Source organism: Strix aluco, chromosome 1 (genome assembly GCF_031877795.1).
Source record: "Strix aluco isolate bStrAlu1 chromosome 1, bStrAlu1.hap1, whole genome shotgun sequence".
Lineage (NCBI taxonomy): Eukaryota > Metazoa > Chordata > Aves > Strigiformes > Strigidae > Strix > Strix aluco.
In genome coordinates this window covers 4,680,816-4,702,855 of record NC_133931.1, presented here as the reverse complement: position 1 = coordinate 4,702,855, position 22,040 = coordinate 4,680,816, and the positions used below count along the sequence as shown (strand labels likewise).

At 39.0% G+C, this 22,040-nt stretch overlaps 1 protein-coding gene across 3 annotated transcripts in view; it reads right to left on the bottom strand.

Moving 5' to 3' along the window:
* The window catches only part of TRAPPC9 (trafficking protein particle complex subunit 9), a 536,307-nt gene that overhangs the window by 443,043 nt on the left and 71,224 nt on the right, over positions 1-22,040 (bottom strand). For all 3 annotated transcript variants that reach the window (XM_074833224.1, XM_074833277.1, XM_074833369.1), the window contains 3 exons: positions 10,118-10,244; positions 7,723-7,855; positions 610-773 (listed from right to left, as the gene is read on the bottom strand). In XM_074833224.1, coding sequence (XP_074689325.1) covers positions 610-773; positions 7,723-7,855; positions 10,118-10,244 — 424 coding nt within the window. The remainder of the gene's footprint in view (positions 1-609; positions 774-7,722; positions 7,856-10,117; positions 10,245-22,040) is intronic.

Below are 22,040 nucleotides of genomic sequence, written 5' to 3'. Positions count from 1 at the left end.
TTTAATACTAGTATGTACAGAGTATTTTAAGAAAAATAACTGGAAGCAGATGTACTGTATTTCTTCCATACCTTCAATTATTCTTTTAACTCCTAATAGCCTATTTTATTTATTGCCTTGGTTTTTTAAGTCTTTTATCCCATTTTTTCTTATTGCTCACTGAATGAGATAGAAGTGGGCTTATTTACTTCCACTCTCTCAAGCAGGATGACATTGCTGCTAATGGTAATTTATTTAATTAACTAATCGCTGTATTTAGACATAAGGAGAAAATAACTTAGACCTAAGACACTTGCTTTTTACTAGTTACTGTCTCAGGATTTTTTTTTTCCAAGTAAGATTAAAATGAAATCTAGATTTCCAAAAACCAGCTGACCCTTTGACACATGGATAGTTCTACAATGTCTTCAATTTTCTTTCTACATTTTATTACATTCTCTTTCACTTCTATATTCCTACAATAAAATCAACTGAATGATTGCAGTTCTGTAACAGGGATTATGATATTTATTCTAAACTGACCTAAAAGAAGTGTAATACAACTTAGTCCCCCTTTTATCAGAGAAAGACTGATCATTATTATTTCTAAATATAAATCAGCATACACACCCTTAGTGTTGACTGTTTTTGCTGTAACCTCTAGTTTCTCCAGTGGTTCTGTTCCAATATTTTCTAACTTAATGATGAGCTGTTGGGTCTCTCCATTGTACAGCTGGACGGACACATTAGTGGAGATTTCATCCCCTGAAGAAGGCTGAAGCGTATGAGCAGACCTACCAAATGTGACACAGAGACAAACAAAATGTTATGATAAAATGTTAAAAGCCTGTCCAAGTTACTGTATTCTATTAACTATTCTTTGAAGACTCAGCAACTACTGCTCTGCAATCTTGAAGATAAATCATTTTCCATTCTCATTTTAACCAGAGTCATTTTTCATAACCATTGAGGACAAACATTAGTATTTTATGCATAAGACAAGTCAGATTTCAAACACTATGAAATACGTATTCCTAATTGTGAAAGCTTGTTTAAAATTTCTGCAAAAACTGTAAGAAAGCAAAAAGAGAAAAAAAGAAAGAGCAGGTTATTAGAATGAGCTAACTTGAAAGAAGTGGTATCTGATCTACCGAGTGTTTGAACACTAGGGTTGAGTAACAATGAGTATCAAGAGCTGAATGTAAAAAACAAAAAAGTAATACAAAATAAAGTTGAGGAGAACAAGAAGTTGAGCGCTACATAGGAGAAACCAGGGTGAGAGTCCTCTGCAAGATCCTGAAGTCCATGCTGCACTCTGATCACCCCATAAAAATTACAAAAGTGAGAATAAAGTAAACTGGCAGAAGAAACCTCCGAAGAGATGAAACCTTGTACTCACAAGTGAGGATATATTATCTTTTATTGTTAGGCATTCCCTAACTCCACCAACATACAATATATATGGAATGAAGACAGAAACACCTTTAATGACAGATAGGCAGCACTAATTGTTTTATACAGCTGTTCACTCAGAAACTGTTTTCTTAAGGGATCATAAACAGTATCCGAAATATGAGGTAAAATATACTTACAGCAATATATTGAAAAATAACTTAGAAATGAAACAAAAATTATTCTACGAGTTGTAAGTGCTAGGGAAAATGCTAAAGCTTCAGAAACATTAAAATTTATTTAAATGAGTATCAAGCATTTCATTTAAAGTAAAAAAATGTGTCAAACCAGTCAATTATTGAAATAGCAGATATCCACAGTGCTATGACAACACATCATGGATAAAGGAGCATTGAGCAGTAACCTTGACCTTTTCTAGGAAGAACTAATACAGGAGTTCAGAGAATGCAGTTTTAGTGGACAGCTGAGGGCATAAACCTCACGGGAGGGGATCCTGGAAGAAATTCTCTGTGTGAAAGGTTAAACAGTGAATATAAATGAACTCTTTAGAACATGAACGAGGGAAGGAGGATCGCAGAACAAGACAGATGGGCAGAGGTTCAATTTCTGACTGTATTTTTCATGCTAATGCAAAGTGGTCAGAAGGATACAAGGGCAAAAGCTACTGAAATTAATGACCAGTAAATCTGTCGGTAAACTCAGGTTCAGTAACTTCTTTTGGAAGGTATTTCTGCTATCCTTCCTTTTTATCCTATCCTTCCTTAGCACAAGATAAGCAGCCTCCACAAACAAGAGCAGATTTTAGTCTTTCAGAATGCATCTATGGCAACAAGTACTTAAAACACATATATTTGATAATTTAAAATTTACTGTCATGTATCATTATCATTGCAGTGCTCTGAAGTTTGGGCATTTGGAATGACAGGAAAAAATTTCCTTTCTCCCCTCATATTTAGACAAAAGTATCAAGGAATTGCATACTAACAAATCAAACAAATGGTAATTTCAATTACTGTATCAATGTACATCTGAAACCTAAGCCCAAGCTAATTCAGCTTACACATCCTTTTCTGTAACACAGCTTCTTAAATTAAAAACCATCTCAACTGTTTAAGTACTGTATAGCCATCAGTTTTGTTCTGAACTTGCAGGACCTCAGAACTGAGGCTTGACATGGGGATATTGGTAGATGAAAAATTAGGTATGAGACAGAAACATGCACTCCCAGCCCAGAAATCCAACCGTCTCCTGGGCTGCATCCAGAGATGTGTGGCCAGCAGGTCGAGGGAGGGGATTCTCCCCCTCTACTCCGCTGTTGTGAGACACACCCCCCCTGCAGTGCTGTGTCCAGCTCTGGGGGCACCAACATCAGAAGGACACGGACCTGCTTGAGTGGGGCCAGAGGAGGCCACAAAGCTGATCAGGGGTCTGGAGCACCTCCCCTGTGAGGACAGGCTGAGAGAGTTGGGGTTGTTCAGCTGGAAAGAGAAGGCTCCAGGGAGACCTTAGAGTGGCCTCCCAATACTTAAAGGGGCTACAGGAAAGATGGGGAGGGACTCTTGATCAGGGAGTGCAGTGATAGGAGGAAGGGTAACAGTTTTAAACTGAAAGAGGGTAGATTTAGATTAGATATAAGGAGAAAATTCTTCCCTGTGAGGGTGGTGCGACACTGGCACAGGTTGCCCAGAGAAGCTGTGGCTGCCCCCTCCCTGGCAGTGTTCAAGGCCAGGTTGGACGGGGCTTTGAGCAACCTGGTCTAGTGGCAGGTGTCCCTGCCCATGGCAGGGGGGTGGGACTAGATGAGCTTTAAGGTCCCTTCTGACCCAAACCATTCTATGATTCTGTGCTTGCTCTGATCTCGTCCTGACCTGCCTGGAACTTTGGTCTGACTTTCTGTAGCTGCAATTTTTCTTCTGACCTGGTGGCTACACCTGATTTGCTTTATTTCTGTTACCTCTCTTCAGCACAACCATAGTCTTATACAGACAGTAGTAAAAAGTGGTTGTTCTAGGTAGAATGAGATATTTATGACTAACACAGTGACACTGTGTAGAGACACACAGGTCTGGTATGATAGCAGAGGCACTGCAAAGTGGATACACTGGATGCAGCAAAAAGTAGTACTGGTGTGAGATGGTAACAGATGGGGCACATGCTCAGCACCGGAGACCTCACTGCTATAAACAATTCACTAACAGTCAAAGAAATGCAGAGATGGAACGGGGCAAAAAGAGCTTTCGGGGATAAAAAAGAAAACAAGGGTTTAATATAAAAAAACACCACGTATATTAAATTTGAATGCAATGTAGCACTTGAGTGAAGAACGAACAAGGCGTAAAAATGTGTTAGCAAACAAAAATGGCTTCAAGTGCTTTCTAGAGTGAAAAAAAAAAAAATCAACATCATATTCCACTCAATGAAGGTCTCCAGATGCTGACAACTCACTGTACCACCAGACTGAGAAGGCCAACCTTAGGACCCAGAGGAGCAGTAGGAGGGCAAGCATAACAGCAGGAAAACAAGTAGAAAATAGGAAGTGTGTGTATAGCAGTTTTAAGTTTATTATTAATAGTGATACTTCTTCTATATAGAGTATTTCTCTCCTTTTTCTATCTTCTCTAATAATTGCATCTGGACTAATAACAGTTTAATACAGGAATTATTAAGATACAAACAGTAAATTCTTGGCTTTATACATAAAGTGTCTTTCCTCTTTGCCTGTAAGCATGATTTTGAGCATAACACTTTGTAATATACTGAAATAATTCTGCAAAGTCCTCATCAAGAAAGCAACCTATAATGCTTGTCACACTGGCATGAAGCTTCAAATATTTCTGGTTCTTGTGGAAATGAATGATTTTTTTCCATATAAGTTTCTCCCCATTTTATTTATAAATTTATCATTTTCTTCCAGCAATTTTCTTATTTTATAGGCTTTTTCATGATGATTGATTTACTCAGTAGTGTATTATTTTTATGTAAAATATATACGATACACAAAAAAGTATGCACAAATATATATAAAAATACATATAATGATGAAAATACACACTAACAAAGTCATTCTCAACCCACAGCAAGCTTCATGAGTGCACCCTCAGTAAGTTTGCAGATGACACCAAGTTGGGCAGGAGTCTTGACCTGCTTGAGGGTAGGGAGGCTCTACAGAGAGATCTGGGCAGGCTGGATCAACAGGCCAAGGCCAATTGTATGAGGTTCAACAAGGCTCAGTGCTGGGTCCTGCACTTGGGTCACACCAACCCCACGCAACACTACAGGCTTGGGGAAGAGTGGCTGGAAAGCTGCCCGGCGGAAAAAGGAGCTGGGGCTGTTGGTCGACAGATGGCTGAATATGAGCCGGCAGTGTGCCCAGATGGCCAAGAAGGCCAACAGCATCCTGGCTTGTATCAGAAATATTGTGGCCAGCAGGACTAAGGCAGTGATCATCCCCCTGTACTCGGCACTGGTGAGGCCACACCTCGATTACTGGGTTCAGTTTTGGGCCCCTCACTATAAGAAAGACACTGAGGTGCTGGAGCGTGTCTAGAGAAGGGCAACAAAGCTGGTGAGCTAGAGCACTAGAGCACAAGTCCTGTAAGGAGCGGCTGAGGGAAATGGGGGTGTTTAGCCTGGAGAAAAGGAGGCTCAGGGGAGACCTTATCACTCCCTACAGCTACCTGAAAGTCTCTTCTCCCAAGTAACAAGAAATAGGACAAGAGGAAATGGCCTCAAGTTGCAACAGGGGAGGTTTAGATTGGATATTAGGAAAAATTTCTTCACTGAAAGGGTTGTCAAGCCCTGGAACAGGCTGCCCCGGGAAGTGGTTGAGTCACCATTGCTGGAGGTATTTAAAAGACGTGTAGATGTGGTGCTTAGGGACATGGTTTAGGGGCGGACTTGGCAGTGTTAGGTTTATGGTAGGACTCGATGACCTTAAAGGTCTTTTCCAACCTAAATAATTCTGTGATTCCATTACAACTTCTGTTAAATCGAGCTCATTAAATTGACCCTCCATAACACAGATCAATAATAAAATGTTTACAGTTCTAAAAAGATGTTATGGTATGCCTAGAAAGGCCTGGAATTATTCTTGGCAAGGCAACTATCACACCCAAATTACTATTAGAGCAATCAACTTTTGAAGAAGTTCTGAAAAGCTACATATCTTTGACTTTTCAAACTAATCTTGTCCTACAGTTTCACTGACAAAGAAGTCAATAAATACGGTATAAGATTATCTCAAATACTTCAAAATAAATAAATTCGGTGAAAAATGAAGAAACGTCAGCTCAGCTCCAGTAGAAGGAGCTATAAAAATTAATGTGCTGATGGGTGTCAAAGGAAATGTAAATGTAAAGCAAATCAGCAAGATACAAGGAGAGAAATTGAATTCAGATTTTATCCTGCTGTCTGTAAATTATGAGTGTTCTTTCTTCCAGTTCTTCACCGTGTCTTTTAAAAGTACCATCATCCTCCAGATAACCCAAAGGATAAAACAGAGTTGACAAGAGTCACATGAGGCAATTTGCTGCTATAGAGGCTGGGAGAAGGAGTAAGTGATGGGAAACAGGGACCTCTCTGGCATACTACAAAGTAGCCAGAAGGGCATCTGAATTCCCAGGGTGTTACAGGAACTGAGAATGAGTACTGAAACTAAAGCGTCTGAAGAAACGAAGGGTAAATTTAACACCAATGAAAAAGTAAAAACACATCAATATACAAAGAAAATCCTGTTAACGTTCCACGTTATCAGCTGAACATATATCCAAAAAGAGCAGATATTATGCTCGTTTAAGAATATTTGCAATTCCCTCTGTATTTCAAACCCATCATGTTCTTTAATATATTCATAACTTTGGCTAACCAATAGTAATTTTGATTACAGCTAAACCATACAGACTCCATATCTAGCAGACTTTTTATAGGGAATTTACCAACATGTAACTGAATTGCTGCATTTTATTATTTTGCTGTCTTCATCAGGATATTACTTTTATATCTTTGTAATATAATGCCATAAACACAGCCCATTCCACATTAGAAAACTGGAATTCGGTATGGAAATATCAGAACCAAACTGGTTCCTTTGCTTTACTAAGTAAACCATAGTGAAGAACACAACCAAAAAAAAATTTCATATATATACACACATATGTATCTGTGTCATATGATACTGATGATCACCCTACTAAGGATCATAAACGGAGCTGAGATCTTCCAATCAACAGAACAATCCCTGTGGTACTTGAGATATCAAGGTAGTAAATAACAAAAGGCTGCTTCCTGATCCATAGCTAAAAGGATTAGCAAAAAAAAGGAAAACTAAAACTCCATACTTTTTACAGCTATCTGCAAAATGGTAGATGGATGGTATCTGAGATATAGTGATCAACACACACCTTAGTGTAGGTGAATCCTCTTGAAACTTGAAAAGTTCCAAAAATTGAATTGAATCAGTGTCTTACCAGCTCTCTCTAAAATTGTGGAATTAGTCAGTCACGTTCTTCACTAAAAAAAAAGCTCAAAAAACCCCCCCACAAAAGACCCACACTACTACTGTGTCCTTTTGGTAAGTGTATAAGGAAGTTATTTTAGTTGATTCTTCCTGTACCTCTTAAACATATTGTTTGTGTAGTATGGTATCAAGTTTGAGCACCTCCTGAACAATGGAAATACTGATACATTGGAGCAGGTCCAGAAGAGGGCTATCAAAATGATTAGGAGGCTACAGCACATGACATATGAGGACAGGTTCAAAGAGCTGGGTTTGTTCAGTTTCAAAAAAGAAGAGAGGGTAATTTTTACTGCTGTGAGTGTGGGTCAAGACATTGAAACTGATTTCCCACAGAGATGATGGAAACACCACCCATGAAGATAATTAAAACTTAACTAGATCATGCCCTGAGTAACCTGATCTAACATTTCAGTCATATCACTTGTCAAAGCTGGCCCTGCTTGGAGGAAGATCCTGGACCAGATGACCTCCAGAGGTGTCCTTTCCAACCTACACTATTCCATAGATTACCTCTTCACTTCAGGATTTTATGAATCTTTAACCTTTAAAGGATTCAGTCTTTTAAAAGTATGAGTTCAATAATGAATAACCATTACACTCCCTCAGTTAATTAAATCCCAAAATATTTGCTATGAAATTCCAGTTTCAAGCAGTAAAACAAAAAACTTATATTCTAAAGTACATAGCACAGATACAGCTTATGTCTTATTTTACTAAAGCACTGATTATATACTGAGATGAAGGAGCTTTTATTCAGCATATGACTAATGCTTAAATACGACCAAATAAAACCATCATTTAATTGAGTTTCTCACCTTGGAAGGGAAGTACTGATCTGCAGCCTTGGCAAAGCTGGAATGACTTCAACAGTACAGCCATTGGTCTTCACTCCTGGAAGATTGTCCAGAAGGCAATCACTGAAGACTCCAAAAACTGAAGTATGGTAACCTGATTTTTAGAAGAAAACACCAGTATGTTGTGAATTTTCTGTTTTCTGATAGTTATAAAAGGACTAAGCTTACTAGTCAGATCTTGCCAATATTTCTGCAACCTAAAACAGTCTTCTCTACAGGAGAATCTTCTCAGGACATAAAATATGTAAAATGTTTTTAAACCCCCTAAATAATAACATTTATAACTACATGACAACATACAAGCAACACACATGTATGCCTTTGTATCTGTGACATGTAAAATTTTTAAAAAATTAAAGAAGAGTCCATGATTTCTACCATGCATTGGGGTAAGTTCTGTAGAATCCTTTACAAGATCAACATCACAAGTCATAGTAGAGACCACCATTTTATACTACATCACCTAATCTACTGGTGCATATAAAACTTGTCACCCTTCAACATATGTTAACAGTTCCCTACTTTCTCAAAAAAAAATGTTTATAGAAAAGAGTCTTGACTGTACCCAGAAGCTAAGGAAAAACGAATTCTAAAGGAAATTAATTAGGGGGGAAAAAAAAAGTATATATGCATACACACACCAACACCTACCATAAAAGACCACAGCTTATCACAGAATCATCTAGGTTGGAAAGGACCTTGAAGATCATCCAGTCCAACCGTTAACAAAACACTGACAGTTCTCAATTCCACCAGATCCCTCAGTGCTGGGTCAACCCGACTCTTCAACCCCTCCAGGGACGGGGACTCCACCACCTCCCTGGGCAGCCCATTCCAATGCCTAACAACCCGTTCTGTAAAGAAATGCTTCCTAAGAGCCAGTCTAAACCTTCCCTGGCGCAACTTGAGGCCATTCCCTCTTGTCCTATCGTTCATTACTTGGTTAAAGAGACTCATCCCCAGCTCTCTGCACCCTCCTTTCAGGTAGTTGTAGAGGGCGATGAGGTCTCCCCTGAGCCTCCTTTTCTCCAGACTAAACAACCCCAGTTCCCTCAGCCGCTCCCCATCACACCTGTGCTCCAGACCCTGCACCAGCTTCGTTGCCCTTCTCTGGACACACTCGAGTCATTCAATGGCCTTTTTGTAGTGAGGGGCCCAAAACTGAACACAGTCATCGAGGTGCGGCCTCACCAGTGCCGAGCACAGGGGTAAGATCCCTTCCCTGTCCCTGCTGGCCACGCTATTGATGCTACAAGCCAGGATGCCATTGGCCTTCTTGGTCACCTGGGCACACTGCTGGCTCCTGTTCAGCTGGCTGTCAATCAACACCCCGGTCCTCTAAAAGTTCAGTTTAGTAGTAAAGTAGCTTTACATTGACCCCTTACCAGGCAATATATATAAGCTGTATCTGAAGGAAAACTTGATACATTGACACACAAACAGCCACCAAGTACAGAAATCAACTCCTCTACTCGCAATACATTTTTAGTATGTGAAATTAAAAGCAGACAACTACAGCACAAATGTTCTGAATGCTTTGATGCTATTCTCTATTTACTGAAATAGTTTCTGGGGAAAAAAAAAAAAGATCAGATGAAGAATCGTTTTATGAGCAGACAGAAAAGCACTTAAGAAAAACTTGGTGAGAAAAAAGTTTCTTCAAGTTCCAAGTTATCTTCTTTTGGGGTTCTTTTGCTCTAACTCTGTACTCCAGGAACACATACCTAAAATTGTGTGTTGGTAAGATGATTCAGTCCTACTGTGTGGTGAATCTATCATCTTCACATGTATCTACTTTTCTAGGAGACTGATCTGCTCATCTTCTACAAAAGCTCTTTAATTCTCTTTACTTACTACAAACATGATTTTTTAGGCTTATTAATGAAATGATATCTCAACTGCAACAGACTACACACATTGGCTCAATTGTTCCTACAGAAGCAATCTGCAAAAATTTCTGTAATCTTATATGAACACAATTAATTAAGAACGAACTGCAAGATTATCTTCTGCATTCTCATGAAAAACTTCAAGTAATCCTCCTCAGAAGCTTTCCAAATGAAAGCATTAATAAAGGAGAGTTTGAGTTTATTATCCTTTTCCTCTCATACATGAGATATGGTAAATATGTGTTCATTACTGCTGTTGCAACCAAGTGATTCGTCAGGCTATGTTTTTAATGAAGTCTAGTACAAAAAACATCCCTTTTTTTTGTTCCATTTTGTTTTTTCTTTTACTTACTGAGGAGAATTCAGAGTGGCAAATATATATGTGGCATACAAACTTATGTAATGCACAGAGATGTAAAACACATGGTTGTTTTGCTAGGAAAAGAGTGAGTGAAGAAATCCCTTACCGTTGACCGTGATCTGTCCAGTAGTTTGAGGAACACCAACAAGAGTTACCGGATAGAGACCAGATTCTGCAGGTAGAGAAAGAGCTGCAGGAAGAGATTCGAATTCTACGCCTGTTGTCAAGAGACCCTGAAAAAGTCATATTACAGAGATAAATCCATTTATGATGTACACTTACATTTTTATGATATATACTCATATTTTAATCCCTTGCATTACATCACCCAAACTTTTACGATTTATTCCAATTTGCTCATAGCAGTTGCTTTGGTTTTTAAGTTCCAGTGACTGAAGCATGCATCTAGAATTATGGCAAGATTTGTATTCAACAGTAAAACATGTTTCAGGATCTGAGGTGGGAACAATGTTTGAAAAAACTAATAAAAATTTATACCCAAGCACAATAAAAACAATGAATTATATAATCTGCATGGTGTTGTTTTGTGCCTACATTGAATTGTACCTGTGACCTTACTTATGTATTTGCTTATATATGGGCCAGTGGAAATCAAACATCAATAGCGGCCCCTGCTTAGCTTTAATTAAAGATCCTGACCAGAAAATACTTATCTATGGGGAGAAAAAATTTCTAGTATTTACAGATAAGAGAGCAAGTCTAGCCTTAGTCCAAACTAAACATTTCAGTGAGCTGGAATAAGGCATTCATTTTGCTAAACTGATCCCCTATCAAGCCTAGATGCCTGCAGTTAGACTGTATGATTTACTTAGTGTCAGAGACATCTTTTAGCATCCTAAATTTAAAACATGGGACAAAATAAGCAGTGAAGCAAAAAAAAATTATTTAGCAAACTTTTAAACACAGCATTATTGTCCTTAGTAGACTGTTTTGGGGTTTTTTTTAAGCTTGGTTAATGAATTTAAGATGCCTGAACACAGAACATGCTGTTACAATTAAGAAATTTAATTTTGTAAAGCACACAAGTCTAAGTTACCATCTGCTTTTCTATACAGATAGATTTTTATTTTTATTTTTTAATAAAGATGCTATCCAAATATCTCCATCAATTAATGTCGTAAGTACAACTCAGCTCCATGAGGATGCTTCAAAGGAACTCAAAACTTTGTGAAAGAGGTACATAATATTTTTGTAAAGACAAATGAAAAAACTCATGGTTTGAGCCACAGAAAACCACAAAGAGACTGAAGACTGAAAAGGAATTTAAGAAGCAGCAACATTATCTGCACAGTGCCAGAATACCAGCATTGTCTCCATCTGAAAACATCGGTGACTGCCTAGTTTTTAATTCAATTGGGTTTTGAATGGTGCACCTCTAATGCTCATGTCAGCTGTAAAAGGCAGACTAGCCCTCTTATGTTTCTAATTCTCAATTAGAAATTAGGAAAATTGATACTTGTATAACAAGAAACACAAATGGCACCACCATAATTACCCAACCAATGACTGAAACTTGACCTGTCATGTACATTAAATCTTTAATGGCCTGATTTGCATTGGGACTAACCATCAGCAAGTCTTCTTCAAGTAATTCCTAGATATTAACCAAAATGAAGGCACTAAATTAAAAGCCATTATCAGAATTTCCTCCCTCCTCAGAAGGCAGCGTGCCTTCTGGAAAATTAATGAGCAACTATCTTTTATGTAGATGCTACATAACTAAATTAATGCTTTTCACCTAAGATTTTTAACAGCAACGTCCTAAATACACCAGAAGCTCAAGAAAGCAAACTGAACAGGTTTGTCAGTTCTTGGTTTCTCTTCCACTGAAGATCTGAAGTCATCAAGATTGTAATATACCCAAAAGCCATAAAATCCTTTGGTTCTAGAAATTACTTCCTTATAGACTTGACACTATTAAGACAATACCTAATTCAATCAAAGCTACACTTGCTTTGTGTAAAAGAGCGTTGGAGAACTCTATCCATAATATTGCACAAAATTCAATTTCATCATTTTACTTGAGTTATAAGAAAATACTGTGTCAAACCCTCACTTCTACTGAATTTTAGTTTGCCCCCAGTTTCACACGGAGACTTCAGCTGTCAGAAACAATTCACAAAAACATAAGTAAAACTTAATTCTGTCTTCCTATACATTCACCACCCAGTGTATCAGAGCACTGACGCTTTTCGATTCCCACTTCATAAACACCACCCTGGTCACTCTTTTCAAATAGGTACCTTTACGTACCTGGGAGCTTAAACAGGACTTGTTTGCACTCTTGGTGAAATATTCCTTGCAATATTTCAGAATAAGGAAAGTAAAATATTTATTGCAATAACTAGCCAATGCAAACTAATTTTAGATATGATGAAACATAATTGATTGCAAATGACTGAACACGAATCCTTCCACAGTGGGATTCATCCCACAGAAATGGGGTGAACATTCACACTTTAATACTCACTTTGCCTCAGTCTTCATCATAATCATTCTGCTTTTGCTTTGGCTGAAGCAAATGTTAGAGCACAAACAAAAGGTGACCCTATACACACTCCAAAACTCACTTTTAAAACAGGTACAGAAGGCTTTGTAAGATTATTTCAGTCCCAAAAGCACTGAACTATCGCTTGGCCAAATATTCAAATGTATTTGAATTACTCAGAATTCACCTCAATTAAATACTTTCATCCAAGGCCTTGAAGTCCTGAAAAATCAATGACAAAAAAAACCACCCCCAATGTCATGTTTAGTATCAGCTATAGCAAAAGTAAGAAAACAGAATTGACAGGGATCCCTACATATTATCTAACCCATCTCCCTACGCTGAAGCAGTGCCAACTCCACATTAACCATTCCAAGCATGCTTATCGAGGGAGTTTTGGAATTTCCCTCAGTGGTAGTGTCTAAGAGGGGATTAGGTAACATAATGCAGTGGTTAAACTGGAAAACCTTTCCAGTTCAAACTCTCTCCTAAAAATTACACTGGAATTAACTTTCAACAACTAACACGCAGCACTACTTTTCCATTCCTAGCTAACTCCCCTAAGTAGCCAGTATATCAAATGCCTATAAACATATACAAAACACCAAGAAATGACAAAACCTTTGCAAAACTATAATCAGGTCACTCTCCTTAAATATGGAAAGCTCCTCATTAAGACATGGTCCTAATTAGCCCACTATTCCTTGGGGCAAGGGGGACATGGAAGCAATGAGTAAATAAAGATTTCTCCCATGTTCTTACTCCTCTACTTCACATTTTTAATACAGCTGGATGTCAGGACATACATTTATACATTCATTTCAGTTCCTGCAGTATAACCAGTCTTGTGCTTTTACTTAATATGAATTAGTCCCCCATCCCAGCAATTAGACATCCTCCACTATCAAGCTGGATTGAGGGAGTGCATGGGAAGACATTTCCCTGAAAGCCTTTTAGGGTCCTGTAAAGGAAAAGATAACCTCAAACAGGACCATAAAACAGCATAGCCTCAAAAAAATGCATCTACAGCAGCAACACGTGCATATATAGGCTGCCATATGACCTGAAGTTGCCAGCTGAAATGTCACCACCCAGTTAGAGTTCTGATCTATGACACCTATGAGCGACCTCGTTGCAGGTAATTGAGGTTTGGAATGGATCAGAGCCAAGTAACCCTGGAGAAAGTAAACATCACAACCACAGAGGGAAAAAAATAGGGAAATTAACTGAGAAAAATTAAATAAATCTATGGTAATATTTTTAAAGGGTAATGGTCAAGGATCACGAAAAGCAATGCTCACAACCCAGCTGTCAGAGAACGCATCATCCTCGCCAAAGGATTTAAACTGAGTATATTAACAGCAGAAGAAATCCAGGCAAAATCAAAATAAATAGAGACAGTAGTAGACAAAAAGGCATGTGAATGCATTTAGGGTACAATCACCCAAAATATGCATGTACTTATGGACAAGAAGGAAAACTTACTATTAAGAGAAATTGATAGTGTTAAAATTATTTAATACCAGCATTAAAACGATTTAACAGAAAGGAATTCCAGCCAGTAAGTCAGCTTCATCAGGGGCCCAACTTAAATGCCTCTACACAAACGCATGTAGCATGGGGAATAAACAAGAGGAGCTAGAGACATGCACCATGCCTGCAGGGCTATGACCTTACTGGTATCACAGACACATGGTGGGATGGCTCCTATGAGTGGAGCGTTGCAATGGAAGGACACGGGCTCTTTAGGAAGGACAGGAAGGGTCACCCTCTATGTCAATGACCAGCTGGAGTGCATGGAGCTCTGCCTGGGGATGGATGAGGAGCAACCAAGAGCTTATGGGTCAGGATTAAAGGGAGAGAAATGACAGGTGATGTTATAGTAGGGGTCTGCTACAGGCCACCCAATGAAGGAACACTGAGCAGACAAGGCGCTCTATGGACAGATGGGAGCAGCCTCACATTCACAAGCCCTGGTCCTCATGGGAGACTTCAACCACCCCAATGTCTGTTGGATGGACAACAGAGGGCATAAGCAATTCAGGAGGTTCCTGGAATGCATTGATAACAACTTCCTTCTCCAAGTGATAGAGGAGCCAGTGAGGAGAGGTGCTATACTGGATCCTGTTCTCACCAACAAGGAGGGGCTGGTGAGGAAGTGAAGCCCAAGGGCAGCCTTGGCTGCAGTGACCATGAAATGGTGGAGTTCAAGATCCTTAGGGCAGTGAGGAGGGTGCACAGAAAGCTCACTACCCTGGACTTCAGAAGAGCAGACTTTGACCTCTTCAGGGATCTGCTTGGCAGAGTAACATGGGATAAAGCCCTGGAGGGAAGAGGGGCCCAAGAAAGCTGCTCAGTATTCCAGGATCACCTCCTCCAAGCTCAGAAGCAATGCATCCCGACAAAGAGGAAGTCAGGCAAAAACACCAGGAGGCCCGCATGGATGGATAAGGGGCTCCTGGACAAGATGAATCACAAAAAGGAAGCCCACAGAGGGTGGAAGCAAGGACAGGTAGCCTGGGAGGAATACAGAGAAGCTGTCCAAATGGCCAGGGAACAGCTTAGGAAAGACAAAGCCCTGATAGAACCAAACCTGGCCAGGGACATCAAGGGCAACAAGAAAAGCTCCTACAGGTACGTCAGTGATAAAAGGAAGACTAGGGACAATGTGGGCCCTCTCCACAAGGAAACGGCAGACCTGGTTACCTGGGATATGGAGAAGGCTGAGGTACTCAATGACTTCTTTGCCTCAGTCTTCACCAGCAAGTGCTCCAGCCACACCACCCAAGTCACAGCAGGCAAAGGCGGGGATGGGGAGAATGAAGAACTGCCCACCATAAGATCAGGTTTGAGACCATCTAAAGGACCTGAAGGTGCAGGAGTCTGTGGGACCTGATGAGATGCATCCACTAAGCCACCTGATGAGATACATCCACGCTAAGCCACTATCCATCATATTTGAGAAGTCGTGGCAGTCTGGTGAAGTTCCAACTGACAGGAAAAGGGAAACATAACCCCCATTTTTAAAAAGGGAAAAAAGGAAGACCCAGGGAACTACAGGCCAGTCAGTCTCACCACTGTGCCCAGCAAGATCATGGAGCAGATCCTCCTGGAAACTATGCTAAGGCACATGTAAAATAAGGAGGTGATTGGTGACAGCCAACATGGCTTCACTAAGGGCAAATCGTACCTGACAAATCTGGTGGCCTCCTACAATGGGGTTACAGCGCTGGTGGACAAGGGAAGAGCAACAGATGCCATCTACCTGGCCTTGTGCAAAGCATTTGACACTGCCCAACACGACATCCTTGTCTTTAAATTGGAAATACATGGATGTGGTGGATGGACCACTCGGTGAATACGGAATTGGTTGGATGGTCGCACTCGAGCTGTGGTTAATGGCTCGATGTCCAAGTGGAGAGCAGTGACGAGTGGTGTTCCTCAGGGGTCAGTGTTGGAACCGGCGCTGTTTAACATCTTTGTTGGTGACATGGACAGTGGGATCAAGTGCACCCTCAGCACATCTGCCAACACCACCAAGCTGTGTGGTGCAGTTGACACACTGGAGGGAAGGGATGTGCCATCCAGAGGGACCTGGACAGGCTGGAGAGGTGGGTCTGTGCAAACCTCAGGGAGTTCAACAAGGTCAAGGGCAAGGTCCTGCACATGGCTTGAGGCAATCCCAAGCACAAATACAGGCTGGGCGAGGAGTGGATCAAGAGCAGCCCTGAGGAGAAAGACTTGGGGGTATTAGTGGACAGAAAACTGACTATGAGCCAGCAACATGTGCTCACAGCCCAGAAAGCCAACTGCATCCTGAGCTGCATCAAAAGTGTGGCCAGCAGGTCGAGGGAGGGGATTCTCCCCCTCTACTCCGCTCTCATGAGACCCCACCTGCAGTGCTGTGTCCAGCTCTGGGGGCACCAACACAAGAGGGACATGGACCTGCTCGAAGAGGCCACAAAGATGATCAGGGGGTTGGAACACCTGCCTTGTGAGGACAGGCTGAGAGAGTTGGGGGGTGTTCAGGTGGAGAAGAGAAGGCTCCAGGGAGACCTTAGAGTGTCCTCCCAGTACTTAAAGGGGCTACAGGAAAGATGGGGAGGGACTTTATCAGGGAGTGTAGGGATAGGAGGAGGGGTGACAATTTTAAACTGAAAGAGGGTAGATTTAGATTAGATATAAGGAAGAAATTCTTCCCTGTGACGGTGGTGCGACACTGGCACAGGTTGCCCAGAGAAGCTGTGGCTGCCCCCTCCCTGGCAGTGTTCAAGGCCAGGTTGGACGGGGCTTTGAGCAACCTGGTCTAGTGGCAGGTGTCCCTGCCCATGGCAGGGGGGTTGGGACTAGATGATCTTTAAGGTCCCTTCCGACCCAAACCATTCTATGCTTCTATGATTTAATAAAAGCAGAGGAAAAAAAAATTGCTATCTACAGTTTACATTGTTCCTTAACCCCTGAAATTATATCAAAATGACACCCTTGGATCATGCTGATCACAAACACAGCATCCTGATCACAGATAACTGCTAAAGCAAATAGCTTCTCACCACAATGTATTTTTCTTATAATGCATTAACAATGCATTCTCAGTCTATTCTTTAACAACAAAAACCATGAAAACAAAGAATTTTTCTGGAGAACACAATGCAAATGCTAAAACACCTGCACTAAGCACATACTATACCTGGACTAGAAATTAAAGAGTCTCAAGTGTTTTATCACACAAAGGAGAATAAAGTGTTCATTTCTGTCATTAAGAGAGTTTTACTATTTACTATTCAGTAAAACTTCCAAGTTTTTAAAAGTAGAGATATTAAGAAAGCATAAAACTCATTGAAATGGAAAAGAAGCCAATATAAACCTCAGCTAAGCTTCAGAGTTCCAGACATAAACCGAAATCAACATACTTACCTTTAAAAGTTAACCCACACAAATAAGTTTTAAAAGACAATGACATATCTAGAATGTCTAAAAGACATTTTCAATATCGCTATTTACTGTATAGCAGAATTCAGCAATATTTGCCCAACATTGCCCTCTGGTGCCTAAACATTTTTTGAATTAACAGTGAAAAATCAAATCAACGCTGAAGTACTGTCATATCCTTTAGCTAAAAATATCAGACACACACACACACACAAAAGTGTTAGATTTCTTTTCCCGAGAGTCTTATACCTTATTTCAAGTAATAAAATTTAGCAATCATTTAGTATCCATTGTTCTTTCTGACCTCATAGGAAAAGTTTAGCCATATACAAAGTTTCCTCCAGGGAATATATAAATCACACAAAAAAACCCACAATTTTACATTTCCTTGTATTCTAATAAAACAATTTGAATTGTCTTAGAGTGAATATATGCATGGTGTTATCACAGCATGTCTTTCAATCACTTCAAACCTCAAGGTATTTTTAGAGAAACTAAACAACTTGTATGTAAATGGTAGCATTTGGGGATGCTGTTAAAACAACATGAGTATGTAACTGCTTTTTTTTGGCTTCACTTACCAATCCTGAAATGCAATCATTCTTTTTTAAAGTAACACTGCCTTCAAAGTTAGTTTTCACACTGAACATACTTTATACAATGTTGTCAAATACTTTACACAAAAATTGTCAAATATTTATTTAAAATGAAAGCTTCCCTACTATTTCTAATAAGGTTTTTTTAGGCAGACCTAGGAAACACCAAACACGACCATTGTTCTCCTTCCCCTCCTCACCTTTTTTGTGTACATTCTTGCCTAATATAGCTTCAACTAAATGTAGTGTATCAATAAGTAGAAATTCTCTCAGGATAGAAGAAACAGTAAAAAGATGTGAATTCACTAAAGAGCAGTTCCTGGAAACAATTTAAATTACCATAAACTAAGTTATGGGACTGATTACACATAAAGATTTAGCAAAATTTTAGATGGTATTTTTAAACATCAACATTGAGCTCTTGGCTAATAGTACACTGTGGAAGATTACGCACACAAAAAAAAAAGTAAACAGCCATTCTTATAGCATCATTAATCAAAATACCACACTTAAATTTTCAAATAAATACATGCTCCAACCAGAAGGAGAATTACAAAACAAAAACTTTCTTCTTGAATAATGACTTAATACTATAAATTACATTATCCACACGTTTTGGGGTAGTATTTTTTAGTTACTTGATATTAATTTATTAAGTGAAGTTTACACTGCTCTGTATATATTGTAGCCTTCTTAGAACCACAGCTATATTCTACAATAACTGCAGAAAAAATGTTTTCACTCAATAAGTAACATTGCCTCAAAATTTCTCAGCTTTTTTTTTTTGCCTTTAATATGAAACTTGAGAAACAAAGAGGATAAAGTAGTTAAAATCTTAGAGGATTTAACACACTTTGCAGTGCATATTCACATGCGTTTTATTTTAATAGTAGATCTCACTGGACTGTACCATGATTTACTGCTTTAAATATTTGTCCCAAGATACAAAATAAATCCATCTAATATTTCCCAGAACTTTTTTTATTTTTTTGAAGTCCTGACATCTGAAGGTCATTTCTTCCTGGACAGAAAAAAAAGGCTTAGTAACTGCAAAAGAGATAGAGGCTATCATTCACACACCTGAACAAGTCTATACAGAAATCAATATTCCTGGGAGAAAAAGTAAAGTGTTATATACATTTATTTACAGCTGAACATCTCCTGTTAACTTGGGCTCCACCATCAGGATAGCAAAAATATTCTGTCTAATCCACTGCAGTCAAAAGCTAGTCAGGGTCATTTTTGTCTCTCTCTCACTCTGTTGATTTATGGTACCTGCTAAGTTTTATTAAAGCACTTCCTCTGATCACCCCTATGATCTCTCTTACTTCGCTTTATTGACTAAAATACACAGTTGTTGGACCTAATCATTTCCATATTCCATGATCAAACATTTTCATTCATCATTTTACAAATACTGTTGAACCTTTCAATGGATCAGCCTTCTAACTATATGGACAAAACAAAAACATGAGAGAGAAAAAGACAAAAAAAGTAATACAGAAATAGGACACGCATGAAGAATAGGTATCTAGAGTCCCAAATCATGAATATGCATGACAGAATAAACAGCAAGAACAACAAAGATGGGCAAAGAGCTTTGAGAATAAAACAAAACAGCAAAGACATCAGACAGTACAGGCTTTATCATCTGAGCAACACTGATCAAAGCCTTGTGTCCACAGTCTCTTGTCAAGTCAAAAAATTCACTTTCTTTCACTTAAACATACCACAATTAAACATGTACTTAGCATTAATACTTCAAACGATGAAAAAAGCTACAGAAGCCTTTCAATGGGGAATCATTCTCCTTAACAACTTGTGCTCAATACTAAGTTGTTCACCATCGCAACTTTCAGCCATACAAACAGGAAGACACATTACGAAAAATATCATGATAGAAGTTTGGACCAATGCTTCCAGCATTCATTTAACATGAAACCAGTAAGCTAACAGAACAACAAATCATAAATTGTAAGACGAGGGAAAGGGGAAAATTAGAAAAAAGGAGTAAGACTACAGATTTCAGGACAGTTACATGTTGATCAATGGTGAGACACAAAAAGGGTAAAGAACAAAGGAAATCAAGCAATGAAGAACTCCAAGGACTGCCAGTCATCGGAAACAAGCTTGACTGACTAGTCATAATGCAAAGGTAAGGTGCTGAGTCAGACAGAAGGAAAAACGTTGTGGGACAAACAAGCTGAAACTGCCACTAAATGAGAGAAAAGGATATGCTTGCTATGAAAATGATGCTGTGAGACTAAATGATATGAAAGAATGTGATACATGATGAGAAATCAGACAAGGGGGCATGGGGACTGCAGGTGAGTACATATTAATGATAAAACAAAACATTTTAAAATATTAAGCAACGTTTTGAATTATTAAAGTAAAAACAAAAGAGTTTATTCTTGTGATAAGGTAATAATGATTCCCACATTCTAGAAAGCTCACAGATGAGATTGGAAAATCAGAACAATTTAGGCTGGAAGGATATGCTGGAGGTCCTCTTGCCCAGCCCCCTGCTCAAAACGGGCCCAACTTTGATGGTAGTTCAGGTTTTCCACTGTCCTATATACTCAAGTTTGAAGATTTCTAAAGATGGAGATCCCATGTTCTCTCTGGGGAACCACTTCCAGTGTATGATCACCCTCACGATTGGAAAAAGGGCATTTTTTATTAGGAAAGTTTTCCATTGTTGCAACGTGCTCACTGACTCTCACCCTTACACTGGGCACCTCCGGGAAGAGTCTGGCTCCATTTTCACTGTACTTTCCCGAGGAAAGCAATAGGAATTACCCCAGCACTCTTCTACAAACTGAACAGATGCCGCTCTTTGAACCTGTCCTCATCTGTCATATGCTCTGTCCTGCCAATCATCTTGGTAATACTGCTGGATTGATACCAGTATGTCAGTATTTCTATTGTACAGGGAGCTCGAAACTGGCCTCGGTTCTAAAGACATTGTCTCTCAAATGCCAAATTGAGGGGAATAATTAGTTTCCGCAACTTGCTGGCTACAATCTTGATACCACAGACTAATCAAGCAAAATCAACTAATTTCTACCAATGAGATGACATTAGCACATAACAGAATTTCTCAAAGCACTCTATTTATGGAGTACTGACTAAAGAATTATGTTAATCACATCAATTATTTGTAGCTAGTTTGCATGCCTGCTTCCTCTTATGCTTACCAACAAAACTGGAATTCAAAGATAGAACTTTATCATGCTAACAGTAAAAAGAAGTATTCATGCTACTACCATTTTTTTGCTCAGGGAATGGATGGTGTGCACATCTATGCAAATAACTATTCTGAGTTCTTAAGTGTATGTAAGCATTCGTAAGAAATTTCCTTGTTAAGACATTAAGAAATTATCCAAACACAGTTTTTTAAATATATAATTACATCAATACTGACACAATACAAATTACACTATAAATCAAAATGTTCTTAAATAAATTAATTCCTATATAGAGTCCTTTCTGATGCACAGCTTTACAATTACTTTTTCTATTAATTCCTAACAATTTGGAATACTTCTCTGAGGGTTAGAGAAAATGCTGCTGAAGAAACCAAAGTGGTAGCTTCCAAGAATGAATTGTATTATGCTATAAGCACAATCTTTGGTCATGTTTGTGGAAAAACGCTTTATCATATGTGGCATATTACAGTTATTTAGGTCAAACTGTCTAAGCAGCCACTGCAGTAGACCTATCAATAAAAAAAAACAAACAAAAATCCTAAGCAAATAAATATATGCTGATTCACATAGCCTAACAGAACAACAGGCTCCAAGAGATGGGATTTATTTTTTAAAGCAGTATTAAAGGTAAAAATATTTAACATAGAAGACCCCACTGGTTAGGATGAACTGGAAATTAAGTTGGTTTGGCAGTTAGAGGACTTTTAACCTTTAAATGAATTAACAATTAAAAAAAAATCCTGCTAGTTGCCATAAACTGGAGGGCAAACAACCAGTTTAATT